Source organism: Abramis brama (genome assembly GCF_963993115.1).
Source record: "Abramis brama genome assembly, chromosome: 7".
NCBI lineage: Eukaryota > Metazoa > Chordata > Actinopteri > Cypriniformes > Leuciscidae > Abramis > Abramis brama.
In genome coordinates this window covers 24,940,529-24,958,306 of record NC_139969.1, presented here as the reverse complement: position 1 = coordinate 24,958,306, position 17,778 = coordinate 24,940,529, and the positions used below count along the sequence as shown (strand labels likewise).

Here is a 17,778-nt window from a genome sequence, read left to right as displayed (position 1 = left end):
AAATCCATTTAGCCTACTGGTGTTGTGTATGAAATGGATCTGAAGTAAAATATTCTGACAAACTAGGGTAAAATACCGGTATATATCATATATCCCAAGCTTTGGAGAATTGCTATTTTCTACAGTTGTACCTTATATTTTGTACATTTAACCAGATTGCTTAAATGTTTATTCATCTCAATCTTTCTCTCTTGTACTTTCTCCACAAAATATTTTATGTTCAATAAATCACCAAAACAAAATTTACGTTTAAACAACTGTGTTCAAATGAACATGCAAGTCTTCAGTTCTCACTGCCTCTTCTCTGCGGTCTGTGTATCTAGCTAAAAACAGCATGAAAAGTTGGGGCTCTGTGCACATACACAGTATTTTGATAGAGCTGAATTCATGACGTTTTTCTCATTCACATGTTTTTTGTTTCTGTTGTCGGACAATAGAACAAGTATGAAATACTTAGTGGAACGTGGCCCGGTAAGACTACCTGTTACCCGTCGCTATCTCGAAGCTGTCATCGTGATCGCTACGGCTCCACTAAAACCAAAAATATATTTCACGCAAAGGTATGAGTGACGACACGCCCACAGCTCTCCACTGCTCCTCTGTCACTCAACAGAGAGAGGGAGAACAACCTCTCACTCGATATACTGCGATACAGCAACACTCTTTAACAGAAAGTCGCTAGCTTTTGGCAGACTTTTGCAACTCCATTACTTTGCACGTAGTAATTTCCCCATTCACTGGCTAGAAATTGGTTATAAAAAAAAAACAATAAAACCTATATTTTTGATTACAATACTTTTAATAAAGAAAACATAGACATTTTGTACTGTACTGGCCACAATCTTTAAATGTTTTTTGCCCTCCACATGGCGTCGACAGTTTGCAAAACAAACACACACACACACACACACACACACACACACACACACTTGTTCAGAAGGGCTACTGCTGAACATGATTGATAGATTTGCTAAGAAAAAACACCTCCCAAAACTTTATTTTTCTTTTTTCAGACTTCGGCTCGAATGTTCCCACAGTGAAAGTAACCTTACGCGTAACGGTTCACATTTACCAAAAGCTGGCAGGTCCGCTCACACACACACACACACACACACACACACACACGCACTCCTGTCTTGCTATACTTGTGTGGACATTGTATTGACTTTACCATTGATTTTACTATGTCTAACCCACACACTTTCCCTAAACCTAACCATTACTGGCACATGCCTAACCCTAACCTTAACCTAATTCACACCATACCTCTAAACCTAACTGGTAAGAGTTTAATCGCTTGTTAAACATTGTGTGGACCAGGCAAAATGTCCTCACAACTACAAATGTCCGAACAATGATGGTGGCCTGTCAAAGGTTGGTCCACACAAGTATAATAAGACACACACATACACACACAGTTTACCTTTTTAAGCCCAGCTGCAGCAAATGGGGAACGGGGTACAGAGAGTGAGGCAGAGCAGTGCCATTGAGTAGAGCGGTGCTGAGGCAGAGGGCAGGAGGAGAGGGACGGGAATGTTACGTCAGAGTCCTGCACGGGTCTGATTTTGTAAATCCGCACCCGCCCGTACCCGCAGTGATCCAAACCGCATCCGACCCGTTATCCGTCAACAGCACTAAATAAAATCCGCACCCGACCCGCTTAAAATAGAACCGACACCCGACCCGAACCCGAAATAAAATCAGTTTAGCTAATCACATTATAGACACAATACACAAAAATGTTTATTGCCAGGCAAACAGAAGTTATAACGACAAGAATTAACACAAGGACAACTTCAGCCGAAGCTGTCAAAAGGCCGGTAACACATGAAGAAAACTGAGTAAGTTAGCCTATAACAGACGCGGCTACAACACTACAGGCTATCTGGCACGCAATATCGTCTAGCCTACATCTGACAATTTTGCGTTCAAACACGCCCTGCACACCACACATACTGAACAACAGTGTTAAATTTGAAAAATACTGTTCGATAGAACTGCTTGCTTTGTTACCACAGTGAGTTATCTGCGTGCTTCCTCAGCGATGAAGTTCCACGGCTATCCAACACGAAACTGCATGCAGCAAACCCTTTCACAACATTGTTTTCTTCAGATAACTCCAAATTTCTCCCACACACTGGACTTGACTTTTGATGACGTATTGTCGACAACTTTACATTCTCCACTATAGCTATTCTTTTCTTCAACTCCTCAGCATCCATCTCGACGACTGCAGGCAGATCGCATTATGAGGAATTTTTAAAAGTGAAAGTAGCCTAGGTAACGTTATAGATTCCTGGGAGGGCGTGGCGCGTGGGCACAAATAAACTGATGTGTATTTCAAATTATTTTATCAACTTGAAATACAGGTATATTTTTGTAGATGTGTTTCTAAAAATATGCATACATTTTTACGTTTGCATGTGTGTTTTAAACCCGTGTTTAGACCCGTGTTTCCCCCGTGTCCGACCCGCACCCGTATCCGACACAGTTGGATATTTTTCACCCGTTTGAGCAAAATTTGCGGGTACCCGAACCCGTGCAGGACTCTATGTTACGTTGTAGGTTCGGTAGACTCGTTATTCTCTGCTTTTCTACAATGATTAGCTGAAACTGCTTCACCACGCTGCTGCATCGTGTTGTCAGACAGGAGTACCGCACGTGCACATTTGCCACAGAACTCACATGTCCGTAGTTTAGAGGGGCAAGTTTTACCAGCGTACTGAGATGTCAAATTGCATACTTGCTACGCAGGTTTGTGTCACGTGGGCCGCTGTGCTAGCTACATGCAGAAATGAAAGCAGACAAGCGCTCCAGCCCAATATTACCCGTTGAAGGCAGCTGAAAACAGACATTCATGCGTAAAATGTTTAACCCGTTTGCGTTCATCCACAAGGAGGGAAAATTATTTTCCAGGACAACCCAAACGTTTCCAGGACATTTTACTTTTTTCCCCATTTTCCATGTGTTTTCCAGGACTGGAAAATTGGTCTTTCATTTTCCAGGTTTTCCAGGACGCGTGGGAACCCTGTTGTGGCATTCAAACACATGCAGGTATCACTTTATCAGGTGCAATGCGTCATAAGATGAGATAAAATACCTGAGATAACAGAGTCTTCTCCAGATCAGAGGCTAAAATAAAAATAGATAAAAAAAACAGCAGTTCAGATGCCACTGACTCGCTCAAGACTTGGGTGAGGGAAGAAAGAATTTCAATAACTTGAGACACTTGACACTTTTATTGCTGCGCCCCTGAGAGATTCTTCAGCAAAACTATGCAGCGTTTTTTAAAAAAGAGAGAGGACCGCATGGACAGAGCATGATGGAGGGGGAAAAAATGTGCATCTGATTTCCTGCTAAGTTCATCGCATTCCATCAAGAGAAAGAAGGCGGCTGACATGAATGTGGGGCGTTAAAATGCAAGCAAGCTGAAGTGTGAGTGGGACACTCATAATGGAATGTCGGCCTTACAGGTAACTTGAGGCGGATATCTGAAGTGATCAGTCTTTCTTCTCAACTTCCCTATTCAAAAGTATAAAAAAGGCCTCAAGCATGTCAAAAAAAGACAATCCACAGATTATCTTTCTTTGTTAAACTCTTCAGACTTCCTTTTCACAAGAGCCTGTCCTTGTATAGGACACATGGGAGCTCAGAGGGGTCACTGGCCCTCTAGTGGCAAAGGAGGATACTTTAAAGTGGACACTTGAATCAATAAAGCCAAAGTGGGAAAAAAGAAAAGAAAAAAAAAAACAGTTGGAAACAGCTGGGAATTATGTTTATAACCAATAAGAAACACATTCACTACGTCAATATAGCACAGAAATCATCTGTTCCCTCTTCTGCAACCTCAATCTAGACTGCGAACTGCACTGATGTACACATGAACATTCCTGCACACTAGCCAGAAGAAGAATTATCCTGACTAGGAGTGGGTGGTATGACCAAAATCAATATCATGTTGAGTCTTTAGAGAAAACATCACAATGTAGTTATTTGTTCTGAAAATTCAACCATCAAAATGTATTAGTATTTCATAACCATGCAGTAATGTCTATTTGTTGGTAATCTTGTGACATTTTTTTTTACACGAAAGGAATTTTCATTTGTTTTGTTTTTTTGGAACTTGATGGAAGCAAAACAAAAGATAAGATTATTCATTACAAATGAATGATACATCTGCCATCAGTACAAAAACAACTGCTTCACATTATTTAACACTTGAGCCAGAAACAAGAGTTAAAAAAGTGATGCATTACAAATAGGTTTTGCAGTGGTGGAACAAAAAATACATAACTATATACATAAATATAGAATGAATGCTTAACTCTTAATGTGGCTTAGGCCTAATGCATTAAGATATTGATCTTGGAGGAGCAAATTCTGTATCTGAATAAAACAAACTATGTACACTGAACAGACCATTTTTTTATAGATCAATCTGAGTAGTTGATTCTTAAGTGGGGCGGAGCTGAAAGAGGATGCTCACCTTTGACTTTGGCGATAACGGTGCCTGCAGCACCAAGAATTTCTGATGAGTTCAGCGGCTGGTGTTTGCCAATGACGACCTTCAACACGCGTACAAGCTCCCCAAGTCGCTCGTTGACCACGTGCTGCGAGCACTCTTGATTTTCTGTGGGTGACAAACAAACAGACAGAGACCACAATCACATCAGCTCAGCTTCCTCTGCGTGTGTAGGGGATGTACAACTTTAAAACAAAAAGGATACAGCAGTAATATAGAAAGCTTTGAAATTCACCCATGTGAAAGTTCCCCAAGCTTCCCCAAGCAAACACATGATGAGTTGGCATGTGTGACATTGGTACATCCTAACAGCACGCTTGTTTAGAGAAGGCTCAAACGGAGGCGTGTGATGGTGCAAGCCCCTGTGGTTAGAGACGATGAGCAGATTACGAGGCCGTGGCGTGGCTGAGACGCAGACAATGTTCTGTGCACTTGAGAGATGGCTGCCGTCAAGATAAGAAAAGAACTCTGAGACAAACTTGACAGCAGCTATTCACATCAATCCAGACATGTAATAACAGATTTTTTTGACTGTGAGAAAGGTACTTCATAACTGCTGACTGCACTGGATTACTGATGTCATGGAAAAGGAGATCAGAGAGTTTTGACTTGCTTCTCTCAAGTTTTTGAATATACATTACTGTTCTAAAGTTTGTGTTCAGTAAGATATTATGTAAAATAAACTAATACTTTTATTCACCAAGGATGCATTAAATTGATCAATAGTGACAGTAAAGACAATTATAATATTACAAAGATTTTTATTTAAAATAAATGCTTCTGAATTTTCTATTCATCAATGAATCCTGAAAATGTCAGTTTCCACCCGAAAATTAAGCAGCGCAACTGTTTTCAACATTGATAATAAGAAATGTTTGTTGAGCACCAAATCAGCATATTAGAAAATCCAGCTTTGCCATCACATATATACATTAAATTTGAACATGTATTAAAATGGAAAATGGTTATTTTTAAATTGTAACACTATTTTACAATATTGCTGTTTTACTGTAGTTTTGATCAAATAAATGCTTTGTGAGAATAAGAGACTTCTTTCAAAAACATTTAAAAATCTTACAACCCCAAACTTTTGAACAGGAGTCTATATGTATGTGTGCATACAGAGTGAGAAGCCCAGTGATGGAGGTACCTGAATGAAACAACCTTAAAGTGCCCCTATTATGCTTTTTTCGAATATTACCTTTCATGCAGTGTGTAATAGCTGTTCGTGAATGTTTGTTTGTTGATACTTTATACTATATTTACATTGTCAGATATGTAAAATATGTAAATGTAAAATATCTACAAGATCAAAGTGCATAACAAATTATGTTATTGTCTCCTAAAAGAAAGAATTGTTTCAGAACTGGTGAAACTAGTCATAACCAATTCCAAACTCTTCCTGTTACATACCTAAGTAACAATGTCACAAATTTGCATAATGCAAGCCTATGCTCTTTATTGGCCGCCTGCGAACAACATTTACTTTGACCCTCCCTCAAACACTATAGTTGTAGCTGAGACTGGAAGAGTTTGTTTCATTTTGTCGAAATGTCGAGAAGACGCTGTTTTCAGTGCTGTGAATCCACTTTGATGCACTTCAAAAAGATGTAGACTCGCACTGGAATTGATACGGAAAACTGATGCTATCTGTTCGTATCACTGTGCATCAAGGAAGCCTCCAGAGCTAAAATTCAGATATGGTAATAGGCGTATCGTTTCTGACACGTGCTGGAAGCGGCAGACCAATCACAACACACTGGGCCGACTGACCAATCAGTGCAGAGTAGTAATGTTGGGCGATACGCTCCATAGTCATATTGCCTATATCGTCAGCCTGTGAGATCAACGATACGCAATATTATTGATCATTAATTTATATATTTATTTACTAGTTTATTTACTTATTTATTTACTTCATTTTATTATCGCAGGAAATTAGAATCTTTTTGTTGACGAGTTGGTGATCAAGAAAAATGTTACGTTGCATAGAAATATTTCACCCGAAAAGGTGAGCCTGTGTATATCACACATGCACGAGAGTTATGCTGTTGAAGGAGTCTCAAACCACAGTCAATTCTTGAAGTGAAAGCAAAAATGATTGAGCTTTAGGCATCTGACGGAGCGTGCCACATTAATTCTCTCAGACACAACGTGAGCTGAATCAACCTCAATGCTGATAAGGGAAAATCAACTATCTTAATTTATTGGCTTAATATTTCTCATGTGGACCATACATTAATGATAGTGAAAAAATGATAAGAATTAATATTTCTGGTTAAAGTCTGTGTTTGAAGCTGCTTTTGATTTTCACTGATGACATATGCTGTATGCCAGTGGTCGGCAACCTAGCTTAAATGTAAACTTCACTCTGCACACGACGTAATAGCGTAGGCCTACTCTCTTAAATTATCCTTTGACTATGTTCTGAATTGTTTTTTAGGCCCGATGCCAAACTTACTTGCCGACCCCTGCTGTATGCTCTTTCTGTGTGCTGTGTTCGGTCATAAAAGCTGTTATTAGGCCTATATAATTTTAGTAATGATATTATTAATAATTTGTAATTATATTAATTTAGATAATAATAATTTAGATAATAATTTAGAATTGTAGTGTTATTAGTGTCATTAAAATGTTTTGTTAATGTGCTATGGAAACGAAACAAAATGTTGACGAACAACGATGCCTTTTCGCCTTGGATTAAAAAAACCCTTTAAATGTGAATCCACTACAAATATGTAGACTTTCTGAATAGACATTAGGATATATAAAAAAAAAAAGAAGGTTTACACCATGTGGACCCATAAAATGAAAACCACAATCGCTAATCTCTCTTGTTTGCATTAGGATAAAGTGGACGGTAATTTGTCTGTGTGCAACGGATGACTTCATATCTAACTGAACGTTGCAAACTGGGTTCGTGAAGTTTTGATAGCAGGAGCATCTGTTTTTCATCCTTTCTGTGCAGATGTACATCATGCCACAGGGATGAGACAGAAGCTTTATGAGTGCATAGTTACATCGTGGAAGGTATGTGTGTGTTTGGCGGAACAGAGAGAATCACTTCTCCCACTATAAAAAAGGAAGAAAAAAAGTAGGAAGCTCAAAATGTTTTGACAGTTAAGCATCTTCAATTTATCATCTGCATTTACCACCCTAAATTCCCCTCAGTGTGAAAACACATGGAAAAACAAATTAATAAAAGATGTCAGGGAAACAAGGCAATGACTCTGTGGCGCCAAAAATGATAAGTGATGGATTTTTTGCCTCTCTATTATCTCTATAATCTCCATCATCACTCCTTTTCCTCCAACTGCATGTGTAGCCTATGCAATGACCGCCTGGCACATTGCTTTAAGACCAACGTGTCAGTCACTTCCGTTTACATCAAATCATTATTTAATGATTATTAATATGCATGAGGAGAGGCATTCAATCCAATGAGTCTTTGTTGTGGACAGGACTACGTGCAATGCTGCAGAAAAAGTAGCGTCACTCGGACAAAAAAACTGATTAACATCAAGATATCTTTTATTGTTTCTGTGTTAGTCACAGCTAGGCCCAGGCAGAAACTGTAGAATTTTTAATTTTTTGTGGAATTTTTTGTGGAATTTTACATAAATTAAATGAGCTAAAAGCATAATCAAATTAGCCAAAACATTTAATAAACACACATGTAAGGAGCTAGAGATTTGTAGAATTTATTGAATTAATTTTATGATTAAAATTTAAGAATTACAATTAGGGCTGGGTTAAAATGATTGATTTCTCGATTTTAATCGATTCTCATTTTGAAGAGCCGATATCAATTTTTAAAACCATAGAATTGATCTTTAAGTCTATTCTGTTTTCAGTTGATGATTGAACAAAGCCTTGTGGACTGCCTCCCATCCTAAAAATAGCAATACGCACTTGTAAGCGCATGTGACTTCCACTTTACTACTAGTTACAGCACAAAATAAATATGAATGAACATCATAAGGTATATTGAAAGATACATTACAACTTACTGAAATCTGTATCATGTTACATGTAATCGCTCAATCAGTGTTTCAACCGCAGAAAGACTTCAATAAAACAGCTTGTAAACAATGTCACATAAAGTTACATTTACCACAGAAAAGCCATTCAATGTCCAAAAACTTGTTAGTCAGCTAGAAAAAATGATGTTTTCGCATTAAAAAGTGCAGAAACTAATAATATTACACTTTTATTTCTTGGAAATGTACATTTGACAGTAAAGCAATGAGCTAGTTGAGATGCATATAAAAATAAATATTATTAACAACAGTAACATGTAAAACATGTATAGGGAAAAAAAAATTAAAAAAAAAATTCATATATTTTAATAATAATATTTTAATATTAGATGTGAACAGTGATAATATTGTGGTGAATTCAAACGCTTTCTTAATCTACTAGCGCTGTGCAGTAACGGTGTTGCGTGATCAAACTCACACCGCGCTGTCTAATATTGGTCTGAGCTGATAAACCAATATTTATTGGCTGTGCAGCTCAAACGAGAAGCGCGGTTTATACGCAACAGAAATGGCAGCTTGCACAACGTGGTGGTGTGTCGCACCAGTGCAAATCGCAAACTTCTGAATCAAAAATGAATCGAATTGTGAAATTTGTGTCAATGCCTAGCCCGAATTACAATTCTTTGGAGTTCTTCAGGCACATATTTTGTGTGGGCCTGTTTTTTTTGCTTTTTTGCTGGTGCAAGAGGGAAGATATGATTGTGTGCCTGGGAGAAAGGAGAAAGAAATGGCTTGCGGGACCCCCGCAAAAAAATAATTTTGAAAAAGTGACTCAAATTTATTTTATGTTTGATACAGAATGTTATTCTTGTTATTCATCTATTCATCAACAAAAAACACTTAACAGGCATATTGGATTTTCTTCATGTCTCCTGCAACAAAATGAGTTTCACGGGTTGGGGGAATTGGAATTTTCTTTATGGCACCGAAACGAGACAGAATCTACATAGATCTCTACCTGTTGGCTTTTGCTGACAAGAGCGGGACAAAGCGTGAAAGATATGGGCGGAAGCTGGACAAAATAGAACACTTTTTTTCTGGAAATGGATGGGAGGAGTAAAAAATCCATTCCAGGCAGGCCTCTTATCTTGAGGTAATGAGTATTTACAAAAATCTTAAAATCATGCATTAAGGACACTAAAAAGATCCTGCATTAGAACAACATAATGACCTCCCTCCTCCAACCTGGGTGACCAGGCGCACGTCTTCAAACACACAGGATTAGGAGATTCCAGAGTGGTAAGAGGAGAGGAGGCTCTAGCCCCAGGGATACTCAAGTGTATCCTCTCTCCTCTCTGACTTTGAAGTGTCCCTCTGACAAAAGGCCTCCATTAGAAGCCCCTACCCCAACTGAAGGTCATCCCCTCTCTGCCCTCCTAATTACTGGTGAGGGGTCAAGTCCCAAGTAGGTCACTGAAGGAAAAGCCTTTTCTGCAGAGATGCACCGTTCGACCGGCCAGGGACTGGAATCGGAAGATTTCCGCATGATCGGCCCTGACCGGTAACCGGCCAGTCAGTCTCACGTCTTTCCAATTCCGAGCCGGTCCGTTTTGTTGTCAGCAGCACAGGCAATTACGTCAGCTGCGCGTTCTCGCTCTCATCTCTCCAACGGCGAGGTTAAATAGTGCTTGTATTGCGCATAATTTTACTAATTCCTGCAGGTTTCGTGCTCAAAAACAAAATTTCAATTTTTTGTTTGTATATGCTATAAATTATAGTCGGAATCGGATGCATCTTTACTTTTCTGATTAAGCTGTCTGTTCACAGCACATTTTTAATGATAATCCAGGTGCAGCCACGTCTAAAAAGCACAACCGAAGTGCTGTTGGTCTCTAGATGTTTGATTTTTAAAGTGTGGCCTGACATGCAGGACAGGTCAGTTTGAATGACAGGGAGTGATCCACCCCCCCACCCCTCAAAAGCCTGATGGAATGTTGCATCCGCCCAACGGGGGCCCAGCACACAGGGGATGTCATGTGTCAGACCTGATTGGGGTCCCAGGACGTCTTCATGCCAGCGTAGCAATCGGTGCTCTTCAAATCCGCTCTAACTCGGTTATGAATAATGCATCATCTGGGCCCCCAAACTCTTCAGTGCTGTCAAAACAATGGGATTTTAAAAAGTATGCATGAAAACTGCTCAGGGGGAACTTCGGGGCTTTGTTTTTGTGGGGATACTGCCACATGCATTGTTCAGGATGAGCCCCCTGCTGACGGCCCTCCGTCCAGGGTCTATTTCACCCGGAGAACTCCAGCAGCGAGTCGCCGTCCCTCCCACGCTTGGCCTGCGTGCTGGCCCAGCCACGCTTCACGCTCAGTCTCTTCATGTTTCCCTTGTGATCTTCGCCTGCCCCTCCGTCTCTGATCAGAGCCGTTTAACATAATCTCACCCAACTGCCAACAAGTCTCACACCGCAGTGTGAGAACGAAGGCCGCAAACAGCCCATATCCCACATCTCATCGGCAAGAAAGTCAAGGCAGTTTTCTCATGAACGCGTACACATAAGGGATCTATCCCGTAGCTGAAAGGTCTGACATGTTTTTTAGATCTCAGCAAGTTAAACTGACAGATGGATGTCTTTAAATTGAGGTTGTGAACAACATGTCCTAAGCTCAGAGGGACAAAATGCAACCGGATGTTATTGAATTGCTGGCCTGAAGGTCCATCAAATGAATGATACTGATCAAACACATTTTATTGTTATAACTATATATTATATAAATATATCTACATACTATTTAATCCCCAAATTATTACAGAATCAACATGAAGGAAAATATATTGAAATTAAAATAAATATATTTTTTAATTATTTGAATAAATATTAAATGTTGTTATAAAATAAATTCAATACTTAAGTTATTTATTGTTAATATAAATAATAATTTAAAAATACTATTTTAATGCAACCCACTTAAGCAAATTTGTTTCATTATAACTATTGAACAGTACAAGCAACTAATTAATTACACATTTTTCTGTGATTAATTGCAACTAACATTGAAACCTCTAATAATAAATATATTTACACATTGATGTAATCCCCAAATTAATATAGAATGATGAATAATGAAGTTAATATTTGAAAGAATAAGAAAAAAACATTTATTTAACATTAAATTATTGTTTATATTATTATTTTAAATAATAACTTAAAAAATATTTAAACAATCCACATTAAATGCAAAAATGAACATGTTAATTTCCCCAATTCTACCATTAACTATAACCAAACTAAAAACGTATAGTACTAGTCAATTAAACATCAGCTACATTTTTAGGGCTGCTACAGTCAGAAACTAACTCATCACTCTTTTCCTGAGAAAAACGGTTGTATGTTTTTTGTCCCACCATACGTTCCAAATGCTTCCTAGAAAATTAGCCACTTGACACAATGTCATCACACACTTCAAAGCTTTTACGCACTGCTGTTGGCATTTCCTACGTTGCTAACAACAGGTAATCAATAGGCACGTCCCAACCTGCCTTAGCTTCGCTTTGCCCAAAGCGGCAGACGAGCTTAGTGACGCTCTGTAGTAAATCATCTGTGAGAAAGCAGCACTGGGTTTGCCGTTGTGCCTGTCGGCCTTCTTCACACCGTCCCACTTCTCTTTTACGGGAACAGAAAGAGCATTCTTTGAAGTGCAGGAAATTAGCAAAGTCTGGAGTATCCCATTATTAGCACATAAGAGGAAATAAACACACCAAAAGCAGCAGTCTAAACCGACAAGTCACACTTTTCATGTTCAAATTCAGTTCCACCAAAATAACCTCTATCAAGGGGCCTTCATTTGGCATAAACCCAAAAAAACACACTCTACATCCAGCACTAATGATGCCCTGTACTTAGCTAGGATTTCATGGGCCAACTGGCACATCCCCATGACCAATCTGCTGAACTGTGGCTATAAATCCACACCCCAGGAAATGCTACCCAACCACAGGCCCACACAAAAACATCCCTCACCTTCAGTGGGAAAGTTACTGCCCAACAAATCTCTCTTCTCCACTTCACAAGCGCAGCGAGCCATTATATCACCTACCACCGGGGCTTCGGCAATGGTGCCACCCGCAACACTCTGTGAAACAATCGTGTAAAACGAGGGTGGGGTGTCTTTTTTCACTTTTTCAATTTGGAGGGTTTTGTCCATATCCCCAGATTAACACCACTAATATATGCCAAAGGGGCCGCCATACCAAGACCTCCAACATGCTGGTGCATTCACGAAAACTATTTGTTGACCAGGCCCAGCTATAGGAAAATACTCTTTTATGCCTGAACCCCTCATTTGTTTTGCATCTATCAGATTGCAGCTGTAAGGGTGAGTGCAGGTGACTGGGGAACTTGGAAATAAATGTAGAGAATGATAAAAACCAAATGAAATCTACCATCTGACTGGCTGTTTAAATTTAAAGGGGATGTCTAATGTTATTTCATGCATTCTGATTCTCATGCTAAACATGGCCAAAGTTTCATAAAACGAGTTGGACGGAGTATTTATGTGCCAAATACACTCCTTCAGGGTTTGTACAAGTTTCGGGAAGTTTTTTCCAAGAATGACACAGTATGACGTCATAAAAGGTGAAATTCCTTGTATGGGCACTTGCGCGGCGCCTCTTGGACAGTGAGGGCGGTGAGGAGAGTTGAAGTCAGGTCAACTTTATGGTAATGAGCTATGACGCGGTTCGGCGGCAACCAATCGGAATGTAGAAGTCCTTCGCTTGAGAGGATTCCAGAGAGTGCAGTCCTGTAAACTTTGGTTCAAACCACATTAGTTCTCAAGCAAAATGGAGGAGAGGTTGATCATGTGAATTTGATAAGAAGGCAACACCGATCTGACCAATTGCATTAAGGCTACACTTCAACCAGTACAGTTATTGTAATATAGGCTGCACACAAATTAATGTTAATTAAAGACCAAGGTTAGTTAATGTCTCCTATAAACTGCATGTTGAAATTAGACTAGAACTTAACCATAACCATAAACATAAAAGCCACACCTCACAAATGGCTTTTAATTGGTTTATTTCGTTAGCAAACATATAGGCTAACTATAATTGTGAAATTCTTTCCATCGATCAATTTCTTACTTTCACTTACAATTTCTTACAAAATTACTTACAATTTAATGAGGTTAACTTATACCCTATTGTGCTCAGTCTGCACAAATACCAATCAACATGCTTGTTTGTTTTACGGCCCCTTTAAATAAAGGTTAAAAAAAAGATCAAGCATTTGATCAACGTCAGAGCGTCCACGAATCTTTTTTACAGCGTTGTTGGCAGGGCAGCCGGAACGAATTTTGACGCTCTCGCCAGCGGTGGTGTGAACGATCAGTCAGCCTTACCTTGGAGTTGGATCACCCTCCGCCTATGATTAACAATTCCAACCAAACTAAAACACAAACTCTTTCCATGACCGTTATCACAAGTCACTCTCTCGCTTATTTGCCTTATGATTTTGAAGTTAATTATGTAAAATGCAATTCATCATCATGCAAACAAACAAAAAGCATGCGCTCTTGTGTCAGGTTGTTATGTTGTAATGCTAAAAGTAAAGGTAGGAATGTGTGTATTTATGACCAACCAGGACCAGATGTGAGATCCACCAATCAGAGAGGTCCCCGAATCTCAATTGTTTTTTTTGATTGGATAAAATGAATAGAGAATATCTTGTGCTCGAGTCCCCGGATCAGTGCCTATGCTCAGCAGGCCTGTGGTCTCGGGGAACCCCATTCATTACAGTCTAGAGAGACCTGCTTTGTGTACCAGTGACAGTACTCCCGCATTTAAATGTGGTCATCACGCCCAAAACTTTGTAGTGTGTACATGGCCAATGCGTATAATCTTTGTGAGCAATAATAAGAGCTTTACGACTGTAGGAAAATAACTCTGTTGGAAGACTATTTTTTAACCAAGTCTAAGAAAAGAGAAAAACCTGAGCTAGGCTAATTTTAGTGTTTTGCTTGGTTCTGTGTGGACTCAGATCCTTCAGAGTTCCCATGCTTAAGGGTTGAGAGAGTCTCATCAAACTGAACCTTTTCATTATGGACTGCAACTTTTTAAGCCACTCACAATTGGCAGAAAGCAAATCAGGTAGATTCACAAATAAATACAGCACAAAAATAAAAGCCGGACGGGCTCTCAATATCAAATACGACATATTATTTATATAAAATAGGCTAATATTTATGGAACAACATTTAAATTAAAAACAAAAGTCATTATAAAAGACAATAGGAAATAAACACAAGCAAACAATTCAGTCAAACATAAAAAATCAGCGCTCTAGAACAGGATTTAAGTTAAATACAGCCTAAAGTTATGAAACTTAATTTTCCCCTTTCCCCAATCTGTATCATGTCTCATGTAGCCTAATCGCTCAATCAGTGTTTCAACAGCAGAAAGACGTCAATAAAACAGCTTGTAAACAATATGTCACATAATGTTACATTTAATTCAGAAAAAACATATTCAGTGACAATAAACTCGTTAGTCAGCTAGAAAAATTAACTCTAGAGAGGACATTTTGCTAAATATGTGCACCATATTCATTATAATGTTTTATATTCTTCAATATTTAATGCATGTTTTAATAAATCCGTCAAGTTTATATGACAGCCACTATTTAAATGTTTAGGCTATATTTCAAAAAACAAATTGGAGTACAAATATAATTATCAAATCAAATCAAATCAAGTATATTTGTATAGCGCTTTTCACAATACAGATTGTATCAAAGCAGCTTCACAGTATTAAAATAAAATAATACAACAAAGTTTGTTTCTAGTGGAATTTATTGATTGATAGAATAAAATTAAATATCCCCAAAATATCCCCAACTGAACAAGCCAAAGGCAACAGTGGCAAGGAACCGAAAAACTCCATCAAGTGACCTAATGGTGTCCTAAAACTCCATCAGGTGACCTAATGGAGAAAAAAAAACCTTGGGAGAACCCAGGCTCAGTCGGGGGCCAGTTCTCCTCTGGCATTTATGTACTAGAGGCCGGATTGTAGTTTGAAACTGTGAGATTAACAATATTATATGAATGCCTGGCTGAAAAGATGCGTCTTTAATCTAGTTTTAAACTGGGAGAGTGAGTCCGAGCAACGAACAGTATCAGGAAGACTATTCCAGAGTTTTGGAGCCAAATGTGAAAATGCTCTCCCTCCTTTGGTTGATCTGGATATCCTAGGTATGACCAAAAGCCTTGAATTTATTGATCTTAAAGAGCGCAATGGATTATAGGGCGATAGAAGATCCGTTAAATAGACTGGAGCTAAGCCGTTTAGGGCTTTATAAGTCAGTAGCAATACCTTATAATTAATACGGAACTTTATAGGTAGCCAATGTAGTGATGATAAAATCGGTGTTATATGATCATATTTTCTTGATCTAGTAAGAACTCTAGCAGCGGCATTTTGGACTAACTGTAGCTTGTTTATTGAGGATGCAGGACAACCGGCTAATAAAGCATTACAGTAATCTAGTCTCGAGGTCATGAATGCATGAACTAACTTTTCTGCATCAGAAACTGATAGCATATTACGTAGCTTAGCAATGTTTCTAAGGTGGAAAAAGGCTGTTTTTGTAACATACGAAATATGATTTTCAAAAGACAGGTTACAATCGAGTATAACACCCAGGTCTTTTACTGTAGAGGATAAAGTAACAGGACATCCTACGATGTCAAAGTTGTATTGTGAGAGGTTCTGTGGGCGGTTTTTTGAACCGATAAGTATTACCTCTGTCTTGTCTGGATTTAATAAAAGAAAATTACGCGTCATCCAATCTTTTATATCTTTAACACACTCTGTCAATTTGGATAATTTAGCGTTTTCATCCGGCCGTGACGAAATATATATTTGAGTGTCATCAGCATAACAATGGAAACTAATTCCATGTTTCCTTATAATATTTCCAAGTGGCATCATATATATTGAGAATAACAGAGGGCCCAACACAGATCCCTGCGGCACTCCATAGTTTACTGGAATTATGATCGATTTTTCTCCATTTAAATAGACAAAATGGTAGCGGTCTGATAAGTATGATCTAAACCAGCTTAATGCTTGTCCTTGAACACCAGTATAATTTTGTAGTCGATCTAAGAGTATTGTATGATCTATAGTATCGAACGCAGCACTTAGATCAAGTAAAACTAGTATTGAGATGCAGCCTTGGTCAGAAGCTAAGAGTAAATCATTTGTGATTTTAACGAGCGCAGTTTCAGTGCTATGATGCGGTCTGAATCCTGACTGAAACTTTTCATAGATATCATTTTCTTGCAAGAAAGAGCCCAGTTGAGTGGACACAACTTTTTCTAGTATTTTAGACATAAAAGGTAGATTTGAAATGGGTCTATAATTTGCTAGATTATTATGATCTAATTGTGGTTTCTTAATGAGAGGTTTTATAACTGCCAGTTTAAATGTTCTTGGAACATGACCTAAAGATAAAGATGAGTTAATAATATTGAGGAGAGGCTCTTCCACTACAGGTAACACTTCCTTCAGTAGTTTAGTTGGTATAGGATCTAATAAACATGTTGTTGTTTTAGATGAAGTGATAAGTTTATTTAACTCTTTTTGTTCTATAGTTGTAAAGCACTGTAATTGTTCTTGCGTCGTGATAATTGAGGCTGAATTATAAGGTGCGATTGAGGATTGAACGTTTACAATTGTGGTTCTGATGTTTTCTATTTTCTCAGTGAAGAAGTTCATGAAATCATTACTACTAAACTGTAACGGGATATTAATTATGTTATTGTAAAGTTAGTATCATAACTTTATTATTATAAAAACTTACTTGAGTGTCATTTAAGTGTTTGTATACAAATCAGTTCATTTTAACCTTCAATATTATACTGTAGTACTGACTGACTCCCACGTATAGCTAGTTTACAGCATTAGTTGAGAGATTTTTTTTCCTTGAGAAAATTTGCCATGTACTGCACCTGATATATAGCCAAAATAATCAATATCGAATGGAAATTAATCGGAATCGAATCGAAAGCTTGTGAATCAAAACCAAATTGAATCGTGAAATTTGTGTCAATACCCCAGCCCTACAACAGGTGAAAAGGTTCCAGTGCTGATACTGCTGGAATATCGCACGGCTGGAAAAGGCTCTCAGCCAATCAGATTCGAGAACCAGAAAGAACTGTTGTATAAAAATATATAATTAAATTTGACTTGTAGTGTACTACACTTTAA

At 38.4% G+C, this 17,778-nt stretch overlaps 1 protein-coding gene across 1 annotated transcript in view; it reads right to left on the bottom strand.

Annotated features, from left to right (window-relative positions):
* arhgap29b (Rho GTPase activating protein 29b) overlaps positions 1–17,778 on the bottom strand; it is a 42,311-nt gene that overhangs the window by 18,607 nt on the left and 5,926 nt on the right. Inside the window, exon 3 of the mRNA XM_084119090.1 lies at positions 4,487–4,630. Coding sequence (XP_083975216.1) covers positions 4,487–4,630 — 144 coding nt within the window. The remainder of the gene's footprint in view (positions 1–4,486; positions 4,631–17,778) is intronic.